Source organism: Meleagris gallopavo, chromosome 6 (genome assembly GCF_000146605.3).
Source record: "Meleagris gallopavo isolate NT-WF06-2002-E0010 breed Aviagen turkey brand Nicholas breeding stock chromosome 6, Turkey_5.1, whole genome shotgun sequence".
NCBI lineage: Eukaryota > Metazoa > Chordata > Aves > Galliformes > Phasianidae > Meleagris > Meleagris gallopavo.
Window position 1 is genome coordinate 44,806,781 of NC_015016.2, and position 19,666 is coordinate 44,826,446.

At 36.8% G+C, this 19,666-nt stretch overlaps 1 protein-coding gene across 9 annotated transcripts in view; it reads right to left on the reverse strand.

Moving 5' to 3' along the window:
- The window catches only part of NME8 (NME/NM23 family member 8), a 21,887-nt gene extending 5,833 nt beyond the window's left edge, over positions 1-16,054 (reverse strand). The window contains exons 1-15 of one of the 9 annotated variants that reach the window (XM_019616639.2): positions 15,340-15,469; positions 14,327-14,568; positions 13,677-13,713; positions 13,521-13,569; positions 12,546-12,652; positions 11,945-12,016; positions 10,975-11,091; positions 10,391-10,457; positions 9,423-9,502; positions 7,305-7,397; positions 5,369-5,526; positions 4,540-4,718; positions 3,347-3,491; positions 2,571-2,678; positions 1,793-1,944 (exon numbers count right to left, since the gene is read on the reverse strand). In XM_019616639.2, coding sequence (XP_019472184.1) covers positions 1,793-1,944; positions 2,571-2,678; positions 3,347-3,491; positions 4,540-4,718; positions 5,369-5,526; positions 7,305-7,397; positions 9,423-9,502; positions 10,391-10,457; positions 10,975-11,091; positions 11,945-12,016; positions 12,546-12,652; positions 13,521-13,569; positions 13,677-13,709 — 1,360 coding nt within the window. In that variant the 5' untranslated portion in view covers positions 13,710-13,713; positions 14,327-14,568; positions 15,340-15,469. The other 8 variants (XM_010713021.3, XM_019616635.2, XM_019616637.1 and 5 more) reach the window with 8 other exon arrangements.
- Between the last annotated feature and the right edge of the window lie 3,612 nt (positions 16,055-19,666).

Here is a 19,666-nt window from a genome sequence, read left to right on the forward strand (position 1 = left end):
AAAATAGGAGCAAAAACCCTAGGCAAAATTGCAAATATACGGTGTTCTTTTTACTTTGACCTTTACTCCTCGTTCTCTTTGATAGCAAGTTAAACCAAAGATAGAACAAAGAAAGCAATAAGTAGAATTGCAACCCTGAACTTCAGGAGAGCCAACTTTGACTTCTTCAAGGACCTACTTGGAAGTATCCTATGTGTTAGAGCATTGGAAGATAGGGGGCCTCAAAGAGTTAGTTCACATTCAAGCACCACTTATTCCAAGTTCGGGATCAGTGCATCACGAAGAGTAAGAAATCAGGCAAAGGCAGTAGGAGACTTGCATGGGTGAACAAGAAGCTCATGAAAAAACTCAAATGGAAGATGAAAGTCTATGAAATGTAGACAAGGGGTCTTGCCTCTTGGGAGGAATATGGAAACATTGTCAGGGCTTGCAAAGATGCAAAAGGGAAGGCTAAGGCCCACTTGGAATTAAATCTGATGAGGGAAGTCAAGGACAAGAAGAAAGGATTCTTTAATTATGACAGTAGTACAAGGAAGATTAGGGGAAATGTGTTTCACAGCTGAATGAGTTGAGTGCCCTGGTAATGGAGTAGACTGGGAAGATGAAGTAACTGAATGCCTTCTTTACTTCAGTCTTTGGTACTGAGGCTGCCTCTCAGGAATCTCAGATCCTGGAGGTAAGAGAGAAAGTCTGGGTAAAGGAAGATTTCCCCTTGGTTGAGGAGATTCTGGTCAGCGATTGTTCATGCAAACTAATTACACACAATGGGTCTTGATGGGAGGCACCCATCACGGGTACTGAAGGATTTGGCAGAAGTGGCTGCCAAACCACTTTCTATAATCTTTGAAAAGTCATGGAGTATGGGAGAGCTGCCTGAGTACTGGAGGAAAGCCAACCTCACTCCAGTCTTCAAAACTGGCAAAAAGAGGAACTACAGGCCAGTAGTCCCTGGGAAGGTGATGGAACAGCTTATTCTGGACGTCATCTGAAGAAACGGGAAGAGAATAAGGTAATCTGTAGTAATCAACATGGATTCTCACCTGGGGAAATCATGCTTGCCCAATCTGGTAGCTTTCTCTGATATCATGACTGGCTGGGTAGATGAGGAGATGGCAGCAGTATATACCTTGACTTAGCAAGACTTTTGACTGTCTCCCATAACATCCTCATGGGTAAGCTTTGGAGGTGTGGGATAGACTAGAGAACAGTGAGATGGACCGAGAACTGGCTGACTGGCAGAGCTCAGAGGGTTGTGATCATTGGTGCAGAGTTTAGCAGGAGGCCTGTAGCTAACAGTGTTCCTCAGGAGCTGGTATGGGGTCTAGTCTTGCTCAACATTTATATCCGGGTGTAGGGATAAAATGCACCCTCCACAAGTTTGCTGTTGACACAAAGCTGGGATGAGTGGCTGACACACCAGAAGACTTTGCTGCCATTCAGTGAGATCTGGACAGTCTGGAATCTTGGGCAGAGAGGAACCTGGTGAGGTTCAACAACAACAAGTGTAGAGTCCTACCCTGGGGAGGAATAGCTACATGCATCAGTACAGGTTAGGGGCTGACCTGCTGAAAAGGAGCTCTGCAGAGAAAGACCTGGATATTCTAGTGGACAGCAGGTTGGTCATGAATCAGGTCGATATGCATTATGCAAGCCCTGTAAAAGCATTTATCTGCATGGTAAAAACATCTCATAATATGAATAAATATAATGCACCTGGCATGGTATACTGCAGTGTACACTGCTAATATTTTGTAGAAATAACACTTGAAGACATGCTTTCTAGATCACTTACCTTTATGACTTTTAGCAGCAGCAGGTTTGATTAATGCCAAAGTGTGCTCCTGAGGGAAGAAGAACTCTAATTCCTTCTGAGCATCAGTGAGTGAAGAACTACCATGCAGCTGATTAATAGCTAAGTTGTCGACTGCATACTTCGCACGTAAACTAAAAGTCATTAAAACAGTGAAGATATTAAAGGGAATAGTTATCTTGAGCTTTAACTATGACTAACCTTAACCTATTGTACTGAAGTTGATCTGGCAAATTAAATGTTCTGTGATCACTCTGGAGGTGTAAGAAAGAGCAGTCAAATTTTTAATTAACCACATGAAATACGATCACTTTCCTTCCTGTCATCTTGTTATATTTCCAAGGTAATTACCTGCTTAATGAAACAATACTTCTGGCAATAACTAGTAAGATGATGTCACAGCAGCTTATTAGAACAATACTGCAAGCAGGTGAGAAAGTAAGGCGTTAATTCATAAAATATGTGAAAGAAACTCCGTCACAAATAACATAATCCACCAATGAAATTTTTCCTTAATCTAAGAAAACAGGCATTTGGTTTAAAAAATAATGATGCTATTTCAAACAAAACCAACAAAAATGCAATACTCTAAGTGCTGTTACCTTTTATCCAAGAAAACTTTAACAAGCTGCAGAAATATACATCAGCTTCCAGATGATGGCACTATAGTTACACCAGTTGGAATGTGATATTCATTGAGATGAAGAATATGAAGGTAAATTAGAAGCTGAGGATGACAGTTTACTATTTTATGTACTACCTGTTTGGATTTTTCTTCTTTGCCTCTTCAATAGTCTTTGGGCCTAACATCTCTCTCCAGTGTGCTATAGCATTTTGTCGTGTTAGAGCAAGTACAAGTGTTGGACCACTGTAAAACAGAAAATCGGCATTAAAAACATCAAATATTAAACTCTCTGCAACTGGCAAAAAGAATTTGATCGCATGTAGATGAGGCCAGGCAAACAAAGCCTACTAGTGAAGGATTTTCAAACCAGTATGTTTTTAAACAGCTACAGCCTGATAAAACGTCATGCAGCTTGAAAGAATTTAATTTTCAAAGTTACTGTTACCAAAATGGCAGGAACGTTACAGAATTGAGCTATATCTTTATTAGACGCAAAAATGCTGATCAACTCCTAAGATTTTGTATGCATCCTGGCCCTGTTACAACTTCATTGGAAGACAATATCCAAATATGATTGTTTTTTTTCCACTCTGAAAAGTCCAGCACACAACCTGAATAAAGGTTACTCCTATAGACAGTCTAAGTGCTGCTTTCCAGAGCATATAGCTCAACTGTTTTCATTCAAATCAGCCAAACTGACCAACATCCTGCAGTTGTGAAGTTGTTGGTATTTTTTAAAAATCTGATTTTTCTACTTGGTAATTTACCTCTTTGTCTGCAATTGTCTGATTCTGTTTTGAATTTTACTAAACTCTCAGATATGATGGCCATGAAATATTCAATTCATTTATTTGTTGTGAAAATTTTAGTCTCATTTATAAATCCACAGTCTCATTCTTCGTTCACCTTACCTGGTCATTTGTTCTAGCAGTGCTGGGAAATAGTCTTCATTTTCATGTTCTTTATAAAATTCACGTGCTTGTTCTTCAGATAGGGTTATTTCCTTCTGCATTGCTACCTCAAAGCCATCATCTTTTATGCTTTTCATAATGGATTCTGTTTAAATTATTGAAATAATGCTAAATCACTATCCACTCATCAATTCATACTCTTGCGAAGAAACAACATGGACTTCCAATAACAATGTGAATTAGAAAAATAGAAAGCTAATTTAAAGCAACTGCTAGATGTTTTTGGCAGCTGCCTGGATGCTTATAAAGCTGATGCTCACTCTCTTAAGGTTTTCTCTCACTTCAGAAATCTCAGTAGGAATTCCTGAATGAGAAATTTGATATGCACTGCTATAAATGAAGGAAAATATGGAGAATTTGTATAGACAGATATTCATTTAACCAAGTCTTACAAGAACATACTTACAAATATCAGGCACAAGTCAAAAGTATAATTCTCTATACATAGGACTGTAAAATGATTCTTCTTAGCAAAATTTTCTTGATAGTAAACAAGAAAATAAATACATGGAAAGATCAAAATTCTGGTTTTACAAATTTTTGTGTTTATGTCAATTCTGATACAGGAATTCTTGAATTTGAATAAGAAAGCTAACTATGATCTAGCAAGAAATACAAATATATGTAAGGAGAAACTTGTTTGGATGGAGCTTTGTACTAATGGGGTAGATTTTCTGATCCAATCTGTAAACACCTTGTCTGTATAAACGTATTTGTGTACAGCACTGTCTTATGCAACATAGCACATCCTGAATCATATCTTTTTCACACTTGCCATTGGTCTACCCTGGACCTGGCAGTCAGGGACAGTATCAGCTACTATATTATGGAGGGAAGTATCTTATGTTATAGTATACTTTGAAAATCCCAGCTTCTCTGAGATATTTTCCATAAACATTATAAAGATAGTCTTAAAATATCAAACAAAGGAACAAAATGGTTTTGACATTTATATTCTAAATATATCAAACACATGAGCTATGTAATTTTTCCTGATAAAGATTACTGACAACTTAATGCTGAGCAGAAAACGTGATCTACCTCCTTTCCCTTTGTAGAGTTAGAATTCTTGAAATTCAAAGTATGAGATTTTTTATTTGCCCTAGATGGAAAATGTAGTTACTAAAACTTACCCCGTCTTTCCCTTAGGACACAAGGTCTAATTAAGGCCAATGTCTTTTCAAATTTTTGTTCTGTGCTCTTTCTATCAAAATTAGGGAAAAAGAAGGCAAGTTGCCTGCTAGCATCTTCTAAACTGTCTGGCACATCACATATATTTGATATAGTCTCACTTTCTTCAGTTCTTTCCAGCCTAGAAAGATATAGTTATGCCATCTTTTAGTCAGGTTACAAGAAGTTATTTTTTGACATTATTACTATTTTGACATTTTTTGACATACTTGACATTAGAGCAGACGTTCCAAGATATCATGAATGTGAACAGCAAATCCTTGCTATCTACTTAAGTATCTCAGTTAAAAACAAACAAACAAACAACAACAAAACCCACCAACTTGCAACCTCTCTCACTTGTTTGCAGGCTTTTACACAGTGATCCCAGGGAATACAGCATACTTCAATCACTGTCTTTGTGGACTATTATGAAGTGGAATTGCATGGACTACACCAGTTTTGAAGTACAGCACTGTTCCTCTTAGACAGACAACTCATTCAAGTCTAATTCTGAATTAGCAAGAAATCAACGCCCTTTGCCTGTTATCTTTCCCTGGGAAGCATGGAGTTAATATGTTCCTCAAGAAGCATATCAGATATCAGTGTACATATGTACATATCAATCAGATATGTAATGATGGTCTTGTGAAGGACCAGGTAAAGAACTCTGACTGCTCCCTGAGTCCTGTCCACATAGGCATGCAAAAGTATGTAAGAATAACTCTTTGTTTATTATGCTTTTGGAATACTGTAACTTAACCACATATTCTAATTAACAATGTTATTTACCTGTCTGTTTCTTCAGCCTCAGCCTCACCAGGCATGCTTTCACTTATTTCATGCAGTTCTTTCCAGAGAGGAATAGTATCTGTTGCTTTTTTTTTAGTGATTATCAGAATATGGCACGGTCCACTCATCATGAATTGAACAAAATCATCAAAATCAGGCTAAAAAACATAATTTTTGTTTTGCCATGAATTTCTCAAATTCTGACTTTGTCATCAGAAATGAAATCATACTTTTTAAGTAACAACACTCCTGTTCTTAAAAGGCATTTGTATTGGTTATTCAAAACCCCGTCAAACTACTTGAAAGACTTTTTATCAGTCATTTGAGGAAATAAAACTATAAAATGTCTAAAATGCAATTAATTGAGATAAATGAGGTAATAAAGGCTAATTAAGCAAGCACTATATGTTACTCCAGTTTAAAGTGCAGATGACGAGAGAAGAATATGACCTAGAAATTAATCCAACTTGATCAGATGCTATGCTTACAGTAGCACTTACCACATGCTGCAATACAATTCCATGCATAATTTTTGAAACCAAAAGTCAACTAACTCATAGGAAATATAGAACAAAACATTTCCAAGAAATTTGTGTGCTTTTTCATCACTGTCTTTGCCAGATTCTTTCCATTCTTCCAGCTTCAATCTTCAATCATGTGAAAGACATTTTAATCAGAAAATAACTTTCCAAGCTCTTGTAATTTTCTTGTACAGGGGGCCAGTGACAAACGTAACAGGCTTCTCAACAAACCCAGAGCCTTCTGAACTGCTCCTGATAGTTCATTGCAGTTTTCTGGGAACCTGACTATTCTAATATTAACTGGGATTTACTACAGACTAGTAGTGCTGTAATAAATGAAGCACTGTATGCTTTCTCCTTGTCTTCCTCCTGTGTTTCCCACTGCATCTAACTAATCTCAATTTTGGCTGCTGTTCTCATGAAGCCAACGTATACCTGTATTTCAAAGCTGCCTCTGTCTGTCTAAAGTAGAATCCCAGGTTGCAAAACCATCTCTTCATAATTCCTCACATGCTCAGCCTGTTACTTCCTTTCTACACAGCACGTCAACTATCTGATCCTTACTTTGTTTTTCCCTATGGCTTCAGTAAGAACAATCTTATTTCACTCTCGCTCACTTGTAGCACCGCAGGAACATTTTCTCAGCTTCTTGCTTTGATTATATCAACTCTTTATTTTTACTGTGGTCCCTCTGATAATGACAAACAAACTAGCTGTCTCCTTACAATTCGAAAATTACCTTATATACATTTTAAATAGAAATAAATATTTACTCAGATGCATTATTTTTGTTGTGATACAAACCCTTCAGTATAGTTAACTTTAGCTAACTTCTGCCAAAACACGTGGCAATATCCAGTTGCTTCTTTGCTAAAACATTGTCGTTTGATGGTAAACATCATTTCATTGATTCCTTGAACTATCTGCAATTTCCCCTAGTATAGGATAGAGACAGGAAAATAACCTTTTCTGGAGATGTTTTATCTTTCTGCCTCTGCCCATGCTTATTGCCAGTAGTGTCCAATGACAAAAAATTGTGAAGGGAAGAAAAAGTAATTCATGCTATCACTTATTTCCTGTCTGGAAGACATAGGCCATGATTAAGGATCAAGCACGTTCTGATAAGAGAAAGAAGTAATAAAATATTTTAGTTTTTAATTGGAGTTTAATATAACTTAGTAGAAATGTTGGAGTGCTACCAGGCTATATTTGTAAAAAGATTGGTAAGAAAAAAAAGAGAGAATTTTTTTCTTTTCTATGTACTAAATGTCCACTAATTCAGTTCTTTAACATATTAATGAATTAAAGTCTAGAGATTTAAAAATACATGCAGCCACACTGATATACCTTACCCGTTCCTTTTGTTCAGGTTTTGTTTTTTTTTTAATTTGTGAGTGGGGTTTGTTTTTTCCTACCTCTTCTCTTTTCTTGTTGTAGAATTCTCTGATTTGCTCTTCAGTTAGCATTTTCTCTTCTGATGCTGCAATGCCAAAGCCTGCGTTTCTAATCTGCAATTATTCAGCCATTACTCAGTGGCATTTGATGAAAGATAGATATAAAATCCTATGTAACCCTAGAGATGGTTGATTATGGATGCTATTTTAAATTTGACTTATCTGAAATATTCCAAATATAACATTATGTTTGTCTAAACAAAAATTTCTTTTTTCTCTTTTCAAAGCGCTTTACTGAATTCAGGATAGCAATGTTCACTATGTTAAAGTTTTTAAAAACTACAATGCAGTGCAATGTATGCATTCATGCAGTGGTCAGTAATTCTTTTTATTTAACATCAAATATATTTTTTGTAAATGATAAGCATGCAAAATGATAAAAATCAGTTATAATCTGCATTATAATCACAGTAGCCATTTAAGTGTATGTTTGTCAGTAACTGTTGCAATACAAACAGGCTGAACTTTTTGTTTACTAGACATGAGGAACAGCAGATATCAAAAAGAAGAGGAACAGCAGATATACAAAAATAAAATGTATTTTACGATTAACTGTTTTTAATTACATTACTGCACTAAATTCAATATGCACTTGTGTGATCTGTATCAAAATTCAGTCTCACTGATAAGAGATTTATACCATATGCTTATATCTAAACAAAGACAGCATCATTCAGACCCATATGCTTATATCAGTTTACTTACAAACACTCTGCTCTTTAAAATCCCCTATGATACTGCTGAGTTTTCACATTGCCTTGCAAAGTTTGTAGGTGGAAACAGTAATGATACACATCTCATAAGGCAGCATACAGATAGAGCCAACCAACAGCTGCTCAGCTACATCTAAATTGCCTTCAAACTCTGCCAGCTTTTATTGAGCCTCCTTCTTTTCTGATGAAGATGGAGAAAGTGCAGAAACTGGGCATAAAGCACTAATTTTCCAATTTATTTCACAGACCTTCTCAAAATACTTTTTAAAATTAAGTCAGATATTCCTACAATTATAGGATATATACTAACATACTACGGTATTATATTCTGAAATGAAAGAGAATTTCTCTTTTCTTGTGTGATGACTTAAATAAATGCAGAATCCTTTGATGTACTGAGATTCTTGTTAGTGTCCAATGTCTGATTATAGTAATTGCTAGTGCACACAAATCAATTTACAGGCATATGCTAAGTCATTTACATGCACGTACACACTATGGCACAACAGGCTGATTAGTTGCTCTATGTATGCTTACAATTCTTAAAGATACTGTGCAGTCAGGAAATATACCTTCTACACCTGAAAGGATTAACTTCACCACTGTAGTTTCTAGATATCATTTTTATTACACTATGAGAAAAAAAGGCACCCTTCTGCTTGTGGATTTCATGTGTCAGTGATCTCCACAGTATAAATCCATGTCACAGAATCACAGAATCATAGGACTGTAGGGGCTGGAAGGGATGTCTAGAGAATATTGACTTCACCCCCCTGCTAAAGCAGGCTTCCTACAGCTGGTTACACAGGAAGGCATCCAGGCTGGTTTTGAATATCTCCAGAGAAGGATATTTCACAACCTCTCTGGGCAGCCTGTTTCAGTGCTCGGTCACTCTGACAGTAAAGAAGTTCCTCTTTGTGCCCCAGTTTCTTCCCACTGCCCCTTGTATTATTGTTACTTGCCACCAAAAAGAGTCCACTCTGCTTTGACTTGATTCCTGCACTTATGAATGGTAATTAAATCCACCCTCAGCCTTCTCTTCCCCTGGCTGATCAGTCCCAGCTCTCTCAGCCTTTCCTCACAATACAGTTGCTCCAGGCCCTTCATCATCTTTACATATGTATATGTATAATATATAATACATATGTCATACCTTACTTACTGGCATAAAATATTAAAGCAACAGTATCAATTCAAATACTATATTATTTCAGGGCAAAATTAATTTGCTTTTACTATCCTTATCAGAGATGCATTAATAAGCATTGCTACAAAGCCTGGAAATAAATCAGGATCAATTTCATTTTCTATCTTACTGTGCCACCTAACTAAAAAGGGTAAATGAATCTTCTCAAGTTCTGTCTACCTTTTGCTTAATTTGCTCTACACGTCCCTCCAAAACATCATCAGGTTTTATAATTCCAACAGAGTATGTGACTTCTTCTTCTGCAAAACACAAAAAATCATGTCGCAATGAATATGTATATCAAAATAAATATATTGCTAGATTTTCCATTACTTACAAGCGAGTCTCTATAAATACATCACTATTTTAGTATTGAGATGATCAAGAAGTTTTTCCAAGAAATAAGTGACTCCAGCACATGAAGCATATCTTGAAGTCTGGGACAGTCCTTGGTCATCTCTAGAATCCACATTCCTGGTGAACCACTGGTGTTTTTTGGGTCACATGGTAAAGAATTGTTCTACATGCAGCTAACTGTGGTGCAAAATCTACAATTTAAGATGAATGCTTTTTCTAGGAAGCTTTTCTATGAGCAGAACTAGGCACTGAAAAGAACAAATACTACAGTGAAAATCTCCTATGATTATCAGAGACTTCCAGTAAAATATACATTCTTGTCTTAGTAGATGTTTATTCCTTTGCATTGTATCATTTGCAATAAATAACTGCTGAAGTAGCACCTGCTTGCTAGCAGTCTAACATTAACACAAGAGGTGTTCCTGCTCAGACATGCTATTACAGCATCTGTAGCATACACATAACTGCAAAATTAAACTGTTCAGAAGAAAATATAAACTATATCTTTGTAGAAACTGAGGTTTACATTTAAGCATTAAAATGTAATTCAGTAAGATCTCAAACACTGCAGAAGCAGTTAATGACAGCTCTAATGGAAACACAAGGCAAAATTTGTTGCCAATTCTAGAAAACTCAAAGGCACCTGCACGTGGTAAGGAATGAATTACAGCAGAGTATTAGTGCTTCAAAGCTTCTGAAGGATTCCTTAACCTGGAGCTGAATCCAAATTTAAACTCTTTGCTCCGCTTTTGTTATAAAATTAACTTCTAAAATAAATCAAATATATTTACCCTCAGGTACAGTTTCCTCAATAGACTCTTCTGACAATTTCTCTTCTAGGAAAACAAGTTCATCCACCTAGGGTAATTGTAAAAACAGAAGTAAATCACCATTGTGAATCTAAAATTAAAAAACAGTGTTAGATCTTTACAACACTTTTTTCTTAAAGTAATAATATATTTGCTAACCAGGAAAGCCTGCAATTTGAAGGAAGATTTCGGGCCAGCCTGATTTTCTGTAAGTGATCAATAGTTTGTTTAAAGTTTTCTTTTACTGAATATGGAAAAAAAAAAAAATGACACAAAAATAAAAAGATGATGAGTTCGATTAGTGACATTATCTGCTAGTGACATTTCATTAGCAATCCATCCTTCATTTCTCTGAATAATATAGCAATCTATAATTTTTCTCCAGTTCTAAAAAGTAAAAGGATATTTCTAAAAAAAAAAAAAGAAAAATCCATTTACTACAAAATAAAGATTTTTTTAAAAATTAAAAATTACAGAAAATAACAGGAATTGAGAGAAACCCATAGAATGTTGTAAAAATACTCATTAATATCTACATATACATATAGATATTTTTTTGTGAATACCTTGGGGCGTTCCTTCTGTCCAGCCAGTATTTCCCTCTCTTCTTGTACTAGTTCTGTTACTTTCTTACTTAGAAGAGGAGCATTTGCACCTCTCACTATTGTAATAATTTTGCCATTCTGTGAAAGAGGAAATAACATTCATTGTCAGTTCTTGTCTCCTAGTTTACACATTTACTTCAGTTTGGGAACATATTATATTTTGTGTTCTTTTTTATTTTTATTTTATTTTATTTCCCTAGAAATATCACCACTTATGCCCACTGAAGTGAATACCAAAGGCACTAATTTCTCTGATGGTTCAGAATGAATCTTTCTCATCTTTACTTTATCCTTTCTTTTTTTGTCTAATTCTATGTTTGTTTCCAGACTTACCAAAAGAAGTAAAAAATAAATGCAAATAACTAGCTCACAATTATAAGGGTCAGCCTTTTTAAAAAGAAAGAGGGCAGATTTAGATTGCATATACGGAAGATATTTTTTGTGATGAGGTGATAAGGCACTAGAAAAGGTTTCCCAGAGAAGCTGAGGATGTTCCGTCACAGAAGTTTTCAAAGTCATTTTGAACAGGGCATTGGTCAACCTGATCTAGTGACAGATGTCCCTGTTCTTGGCAGAGAGGTTGAAACTGAACTATCTTTAAGGACAAAATAACCATTCCACAGTAGCCAAATGTAGACACTTCATGTGAAGTAACCCCAGAAAAAAACTGATTTCTCAGTCACAAACTACCAAAAATGTGGCTACCACAAAGTTGTGCTGGTGCTACATGCAAACACAAAAAAAATGTGCTCAGGAGACACAGATGCAGACATGGTAAAAAGCCTTAAGTATACAACATCTGGTAATCAAATCCTATCTACCGTAAAGTGTAAAGACATTACTTACACAGTTTTAAATTTACTTCTAATCTACTGAAAAATTAATGCAAAAATAGGTGATACATTAATAGAAACAGATGCAGGGTACTCACAACACAAAAGAGAAACACAGGTTCACATTTATTCCTAAATGGTTGTAGTGTCTCAATGCTGTCGGCTTCTGCCTACAGTCAGACGAAGAAAATTATGTACTTACTTGTTTGTATCGATGCATGTTTATGTATGTACGTAAAATCTTTTTTGCTTGAAAGAAAACTGCAGCCATATAACATGTTACATCACCTCAGTAATGTTTATGCCACTTGCTGGTGATGAAGAAAGAACTGGTTTGGTCATGTGAGGTTGACATACAGAAACAGGGAAGCAGTACATGCAGTCTTGACAGAAGAAAATATCCACCTTATTAAGCTCATTGTGATGTGGTCAACTCAGTGAAAAAGCACTTCAGACTAGATAATTTGGGGGATATTAACTCTCCTTCTACGATAATTTTTTTCCAAATGTGATACCATTTCTAATCTGCCTCTGAAGAAAGTCTTTTAAAGATATTGTCAAGAAAAGGCAGCCAGGCCAAAATTGTAATGACTCAATTGATGTAAGGAAAGCATAATGAAAAAGCTGTACATACAGACAGAAAAAAGATGCATTTATCATAAACTATACTTAAGTTCTATACAAAATTTACATCCTTACCACTGCAAAATGCAGCACATCATCTTCACTAAAGTCATTCTTCAGTTTTCTGAATAAATTTACCACAGCTTTGCAAGGGCCACACCAAGCTTGATACACATCTATTACTAAAATATAATGTTTTGAAGTTATAAACAGCTGACTACTTAAGAAACTTATAACATTAAACATACTTATGAGTGTGTTGGAATGGGACTGAGAAGATAGTTACCTATACCATCCAGTGCTCTTCTAATCAATAAGTACTTCATATATATATTGAGTGGATATATCATGGTTTCCTCTTTTATTTCTATTACTATTGACAGCAGAGATCTACTTTGCCATACTGTTCATGATGATTAATCCAAACAGCTACATTTCTTTCTTATTTCTTTTTCTTTTGATGATTATTTTTTCCCCCAGTGTTGCTTTTCATTCTTCTCAAACTCTTTATTCTACATTTCCCACCCCAGGAGCTCATGCATATAAATCCTTTCCCATCATTGCTTTTCTGTACGTACAATCCAACTTCAGATTTGTTCCCTGTACCCAAATACAAATCCTCAGAGATCCAAGAGATTTTATTATTGTACTCAGGGTACTGAGAACTGGAAAAATACAGAAGATGCACTCTGAAAATGCTGACTGATTAACTGATGAGTATTTCTGTATGGTATTAATTTAGTCCCTATGAGATTTTAGGGAAAGCCTTCCACAGAAATGTCCTAACACTTATCATAAAAAATACTTGAAATGCCACTTACTAAACATAGGTATGTAACAGTAGATAAAGTAATGGATAATATGATTTGTAACGTATTTATTTATTATAGAATACAACATTTATTCATAACCACTATTTATATTTAAATATATTAACATAATTATTGTTTAGGAGATAGTATGGTACTAGTCTTTGTAGCTTTCTGTATTACCGATGGGACGATATACGAGAAACTGTCAGAAAGCAGTAATAGTCAGTACCTACTACACCTTTTGTCAGCAACATTTCATCCCACTCATTTTGGTTGCATATTGTGGTCTGAAATAAAATGAATTGACATTTTAACATCTTTGAAAGACAACAAAAAAAAACAAACAAACCAAACTTTTGATGTCTAGAACCGATCATGTAATTAGAATTTATACCTGAAGCTGGATTCCTTTCTTCTTGCCTGCCATCTCCCTGCAATTACAGGAAGCACATCAAAACTTGAAGAACATTTAATAATTTTAAAGAAAAGTGAGCCACATTCGTGACATGTAGAACTGATTTTTTCAACTTAGCACTGTATTCTGATTCCCTTAAAACTTAACTCCACTGAAGCTCCTAAAATGATGGCAGTTTGAACTTCACGTCAGCATTCTGTGGAGCAATATGAGACTTGCTAGCAGAACCAACATAGCACAGGAAACTGAGTAAAAGTTAGCTCCTTAATCTCTTAGGATCTTCAGTGTTCTTTGGCCTCAAGCATATTTCAAATTCATAATTGCTCTGATAAGAATGACCAAAGAACCCTGGATAAGATGACAGCTGCTGTGACAGTGAACCATTTCAGAAAACTAATGATTAAAGAACTTCAATTCAAAATGTCATTAGATCAAGTTCCTTGTCTTCTGGAATATATGTAAAGCAATGATTTTCATGTGTCCCACAACTGAACTGCCAAAATGAATCATGATGCATTCATCGTTCCCATCGTTAATAAAACATACCCTTCTCTCTCTCTCTCTCTCCCTCTTTTTAATAGATATTTAACTTTGATCTGAGTGGAAAAACTATCTATTAAATTACATACTTGGATGAAGTTTGATTTCAGTTTGCAGATGGATGTTGGCTGAATGATAAATGTGTCACTGGATCAGCAGCGGAAGTGGAGGTTTTCACAGCTCTTGGTTAAGACAGTAGACTTTGTCATGAGAAAAAGGAAAGTGCCACCATGAATGTCACCTCTGTTATCTGTGCACTGTTATTTGACAGCTCAACCAGCAAAAGAGTCCAGAGATAGAAGTGTTCTGTCATTCACACTGGAGCTGCTCCCTTCAGAACAAAGACAGGCATAGAGACCAATGCAAAAGACAACCCTTGCCTGATGCCTCCTCTGACTAATTCACACATGAAAATAGATCTGGATGCACATTCATGTACACTATCAAAATGACATTAAAAACACACGATCTTTGCATACACACACTCTATTTTAGCACAGACCTTCATGCACACATATACAGGAATGTTCTGGGTTTCTTCAGTCTGGAGAATAGGAGGCTCCAGGGAGACCTTATCACTCTCTACAACTACTTGAAAGGAGAGTGTGGTGAGGTGTGGATTGGCCTCTTCTCCCAGATAACTAGCAATAGGATGAGAGGGAACGGCCTCAAGTTGCATCAGGGGAAGTTCAGGCTGCATGTTAGGAAAAATTTATTCTCAGAAAGAATGCTGAGGCATTGGAACAGGCTGCCCAGGGAGGTGATGGAGTCTCTGTCCCTGGAGGTGTTCAAGAAAAGAGTAGATGTTGCACTGAGAGAGGTGGACGCTCAAGTGTTGATGGTTAGACTGGATGTGGTCTTTCAAACCTTACTGATTCAATGATTCTGTGATTCTATTATTACCAAGCACTTGTGAGATAAGCATGCCCCCTTTGCATACAAACAGACAGACACATACACAGCAGCCTGTGCATTGGATCTTGTGTATAACAGCGGATCCCAGATAACAACCAGCAGTTTGAGACACACACCTCACCACACAAAGCCCCGTGTCCACCCCTCATCACACACAGTGCCCAGAGCACCCACATCTCTACCTCACCTGAGGCCACCTGTCTGGCAGCAGCTCCCAGCGGCCCTAACGGCCACCTGCCCACTGAACCCTCCTAACGGCCCTAACAGCTGCCTGTCTGATAGTGCCTCCCAGTGGCCCCTCCCAAAGCCCAGAAGATGAAGGTTAAAGGCAAGTACCATTCTTTGTGGAGTTACAGGTTTAAAAATCACCACGGGTCTAAGCATCTCTAAGCTCCACACGTCTCACATCTGCGTGTTTTTCCTGCTTCATGAAACGCCAGTGCTTTTAATTTCCTCCCGAGGCCCTGTCTGGGCACACTGAGTGCTGTTAGGTGCATTACTAGCAACTTAAGAACACCTAGTTCTGGTGAATCGCTTGTCACTTTACATAAATCTTTCAGGGCTGCTCACCAAAGCATGACTTGCAAGGCCCCTTACTGAAGAACTCATTTTATTTCTTGAAACTAATATGAAGATAAATGTAGGCCAGTGTCACGTAAAGGTGCTAGAATGGAATTTCTGTCTTAAAGCAAAGTCATCCCAAATTGAAGTGTGCTCATTTCACAGCAAGGGGAACAAGACAACATTTCCACAGAGCTGCAGAAGTTTTCAATGCTGAGATTGTGCTGTGCCCTGACACCTTGGATTAGACTGAAACTTTTTTTTCCAGTGGAAAACTCCAGCACTAAACTGGGATAAATTCTGCATCGGCCTGCTTGGAAGTGGGGGAGTGCACTTACATAGTCTTTCTTTCTCTGTGTGAAGTGGAAAAAAAAAAAAATATAGTTTTTTCCAAACTCATAATAGGCTTACAATATTAGAGCTACAAAAAAGGAGAGATTAAGAGATTAAACTCACCCTCTAAGCAAAAGTTTAAGCTCCTAAACATAGGATCTGTTTTTGGAGTTTCTTCTGCAAACTGCTTACTGCTTTAGCCAGACCGCTTTCTTCACAAACACATAATTTAAATATATATATATATACGCACTAAAAAACTAGTGTTGAAGAGAAGCATTAGAAAGAGGTTCTGATGTAAGTTAAAAGGCTGATACAGCCTGTTCTCTACCCATTCAGCTAGAAAGCATTAAGTTTTGGGTATTTTACATATCATATAATATTTAATGCAAAGGAATGTCATTTGTAGATTTGGTATTTTAAAATATTCACCTCAAAAGAAGAGGCTGATACTCACCCTATTCATTTGCAGAATTTAGAAGCAAGAAGTAAATGAAAGTTTGAGTTGAGTTGTTTGCTAATCTGCACTGAAGCTCTTCCTCTCAGGTCTCCTGCAGTAGAACCCTTATTTCTTAAGACTGTCAACATTTTTGATGAGCAGTTAAGTTTATATAGTATTGCCCACAAATTGCTGGTTGGAGGTTGGGTGGGATGGGGAAAGGGAAATTAAATTTAAGGGCTTTGGTTATGGAAAAATATTTTCTCCAGGTTTTTATCTTTCTATGCTCCTCATTATATCGTACTAGTTAGAATTTATGTTTGGAATAACAGTCAATGACTGTTTCTTCTCTTGATCCCCTGGGAGATGTTTATAACATTGTCTACACAGACCTTGATTGAAGGTTGTACCTGATTTCTGTGTCATGTTTTTCCCCACAGGAGATATTTTATTCAGTCAGAGTGTTTTAGCTGCCAGCTCATGCAGTTTCGGTACAGTTTGTTGATTTTATGTGGTGTTATTCAGTGATAAATACTCTTAATAGACTACAAATACTCACTTTTGGTGGGACAAGTATAATAAAAAGATGCCTCTTTAGCTTATAGCTTTGAGCTCTGTAAACGTCCCAGAGAATTTAATAATGACATGCCTAGCTTAACCAAACCAGAATTTTTAGTGGTTGTTATAAACAGCATCAGAGAAAACGGATTAGGAATTTGCTTTCTTTTTTCTTGACCAAAATGATTCTGAAAATGTGCTGAAAGTAGGCAATGGATAAAACAGAATGGGTTCATAATGAATGACTATGCAATTCTTTTGAGTAACTTTACAACTATTTCACCCCATTTTGTGCGTACCAAATGATTTGTGTGCTCTTTGTCACGAGATATTAATGCCCAGAGTGACACAATTTCAAATGACGAACATTCTTTTACAAAGTAGTGAAAGCTATTTGTAGGCACTGCTGAGATCAGCAAGTAACCCTTGAGATTAAACTGGAGATGGATCTTCCCTGCAAGTCAGTCTTTTAATGTGTCCAAATACATGCCTGAGTGCCAGTGCCTGTGATGACTACCTTTAATAAACACACTGAAGATCTTAATCGCCTTAAGGTATTTATGATCTTTTGACTCTTCTGTAGCTGTATAGTCTGTGTGCATGATGGTGTTGCAAGTTATTCAATCCATGCCTTTTACTTGATAGATTTCATGGATTTATGCTGTTGTTCCTCTTTTGCCTTTGTCGGAATTCCCTCTAGGTTTGTTAGTAATGAGAGAACTTCTGATCTTCTCAGCTCTTGTGCTGGTTTCTTGTTTCCCTTCTTTTTGGGGAATACAGAATGAAAATATCTGAAAGGGTGAAGATTTAAATAACTTCAAATTAAAAACAGTGATTTTGATTCAGAAAGCTGCAAAACTTAAGAAATTGCTGCACGCTGTTGCATGTGCAGATCTGCAGTGCACAGCTTGTTGCAGATATAAAAATTAGAACTGTAGGTGGTAGAACTCTATTGATGAACAACGAAAAACATAAAATAAATTGGCAAACTAGGAAATTCCGCATTAGGACTTATTGTAACATATCAGTATTTATCTCTCAAGATGAGAGACCAGATGACTCCAAAACCAGGCAGCTAGCTTCTAGCTGGTAGTCCAAGACTACTGTATGTTACAGTTGTAAAGGTTTGAGGGGTAATTAATATTAGTTTCACCCAGAGGTGCTAACAAGCATAATGGAATTAAAAGCTTGCTTTCAGAGGCTGATGTGGGTCTGTTTCTGGTAAGTGCATTCCCCTGAAATGCCCTGAATATGAATGTCCTAAAGGATATTGCTAATACCTTTCAGTTTGAACACAGAAGAGATGTTCATGAATACCAGCATGGAATATATGTATTTTCTATACATGGGCATTAATCCTTCCAACTAATGTGGCTATTGTCTTTGGGACTTGATGCCCTGGATCTATAAAAATCAGGGATATTTTATTCTACATTACCCTAGAATCTCAAAATTACGTGAATGACAATATTAATAGCTGTGGATGTAATATAACTGACAATATAATTTTAAATTGTTGCCGTTTTTGAAGTTTTTACTTTGTTTCAGTCATTCATATGTAAATATTCTGATGTACTTGTCATTCCTCCTTTGCAGATTATCTTGTCTTTTGATTGTATGAAACATAAGCAACATCTTACATAATGATTTATAGAGTCCCTCCTATTTATACGCTCCCTTCAAGTATTGGAAGACCACAGTGAGGTCTCCCTGCAGCCTTCTCTTCTCCAAGCTAAACAATCCCAGTTCTCTCAGCCTTTCTTCATAGGAGAGGTGCTCCAGCCCTCTGATCATCTCAGTGCCCTCCTCTGGACCCGCTCCAAGAGCTCCACGTCCTTCCTGTGCTGGGGGCCCCAGGCCTGGATGCAGTACTGCAGATGGGGTCTCACAAGAGCCAAGTAGAGGGGGACAATCACCTCCCTCTGCCTACTGGGAGAGGAAAGTAACAGTAACATAAAGAAAAGGGAGGAAATATAAAGAAACAAAACCAAACCCAAGCAACAGAGCAGTGTTCGTCATCCTAGGAAACAGCAGAATGGGCTCTAATCTTCTGTCACTAAGTGTAGCAACTAACAGCGAAATGAGGTTGTATAGTTACACTGACTACTACTATGGATCAGAATGCAACTGTCTTTTGTAGGTCACTGACAGCTTTGTGTGCCATCTCATGCCAGAGATATCCACACCCTATTTCTGCAGGTGATTTTTGTTAGACAGATGCTGAATCTCCAGTGGCTGGAAATTTGAATATGAACTTAAAACAAAAAGGCTTTCTGACATCTTTTTGCTCAATTTACTTACACCTTTTCATCTTCATTAATTTTTGGGAAGAATATTTAATGTCTTCATATCCGGAAGATCTTGTCAAGAACATTCATACATTTTTCTACAGCACCTCACATTGCAGCACACCTAACCCTGCCACTTGGTCTATCTATCTCGCTTAGCCACCTGATCTGTTTATGGAGGTACGGAAAGAAGCCTAATATTTTTATGCAGATATGAGGAAGACTTTTGTCTTGAATAGAGAATCACAGAACCATGAGGGTTGGAAAGAACCTTTGGAGATCGTTTCAAATTAACCCTCACCTAAGAAAGTTCTAATGGGTAAATCTGATCTGGG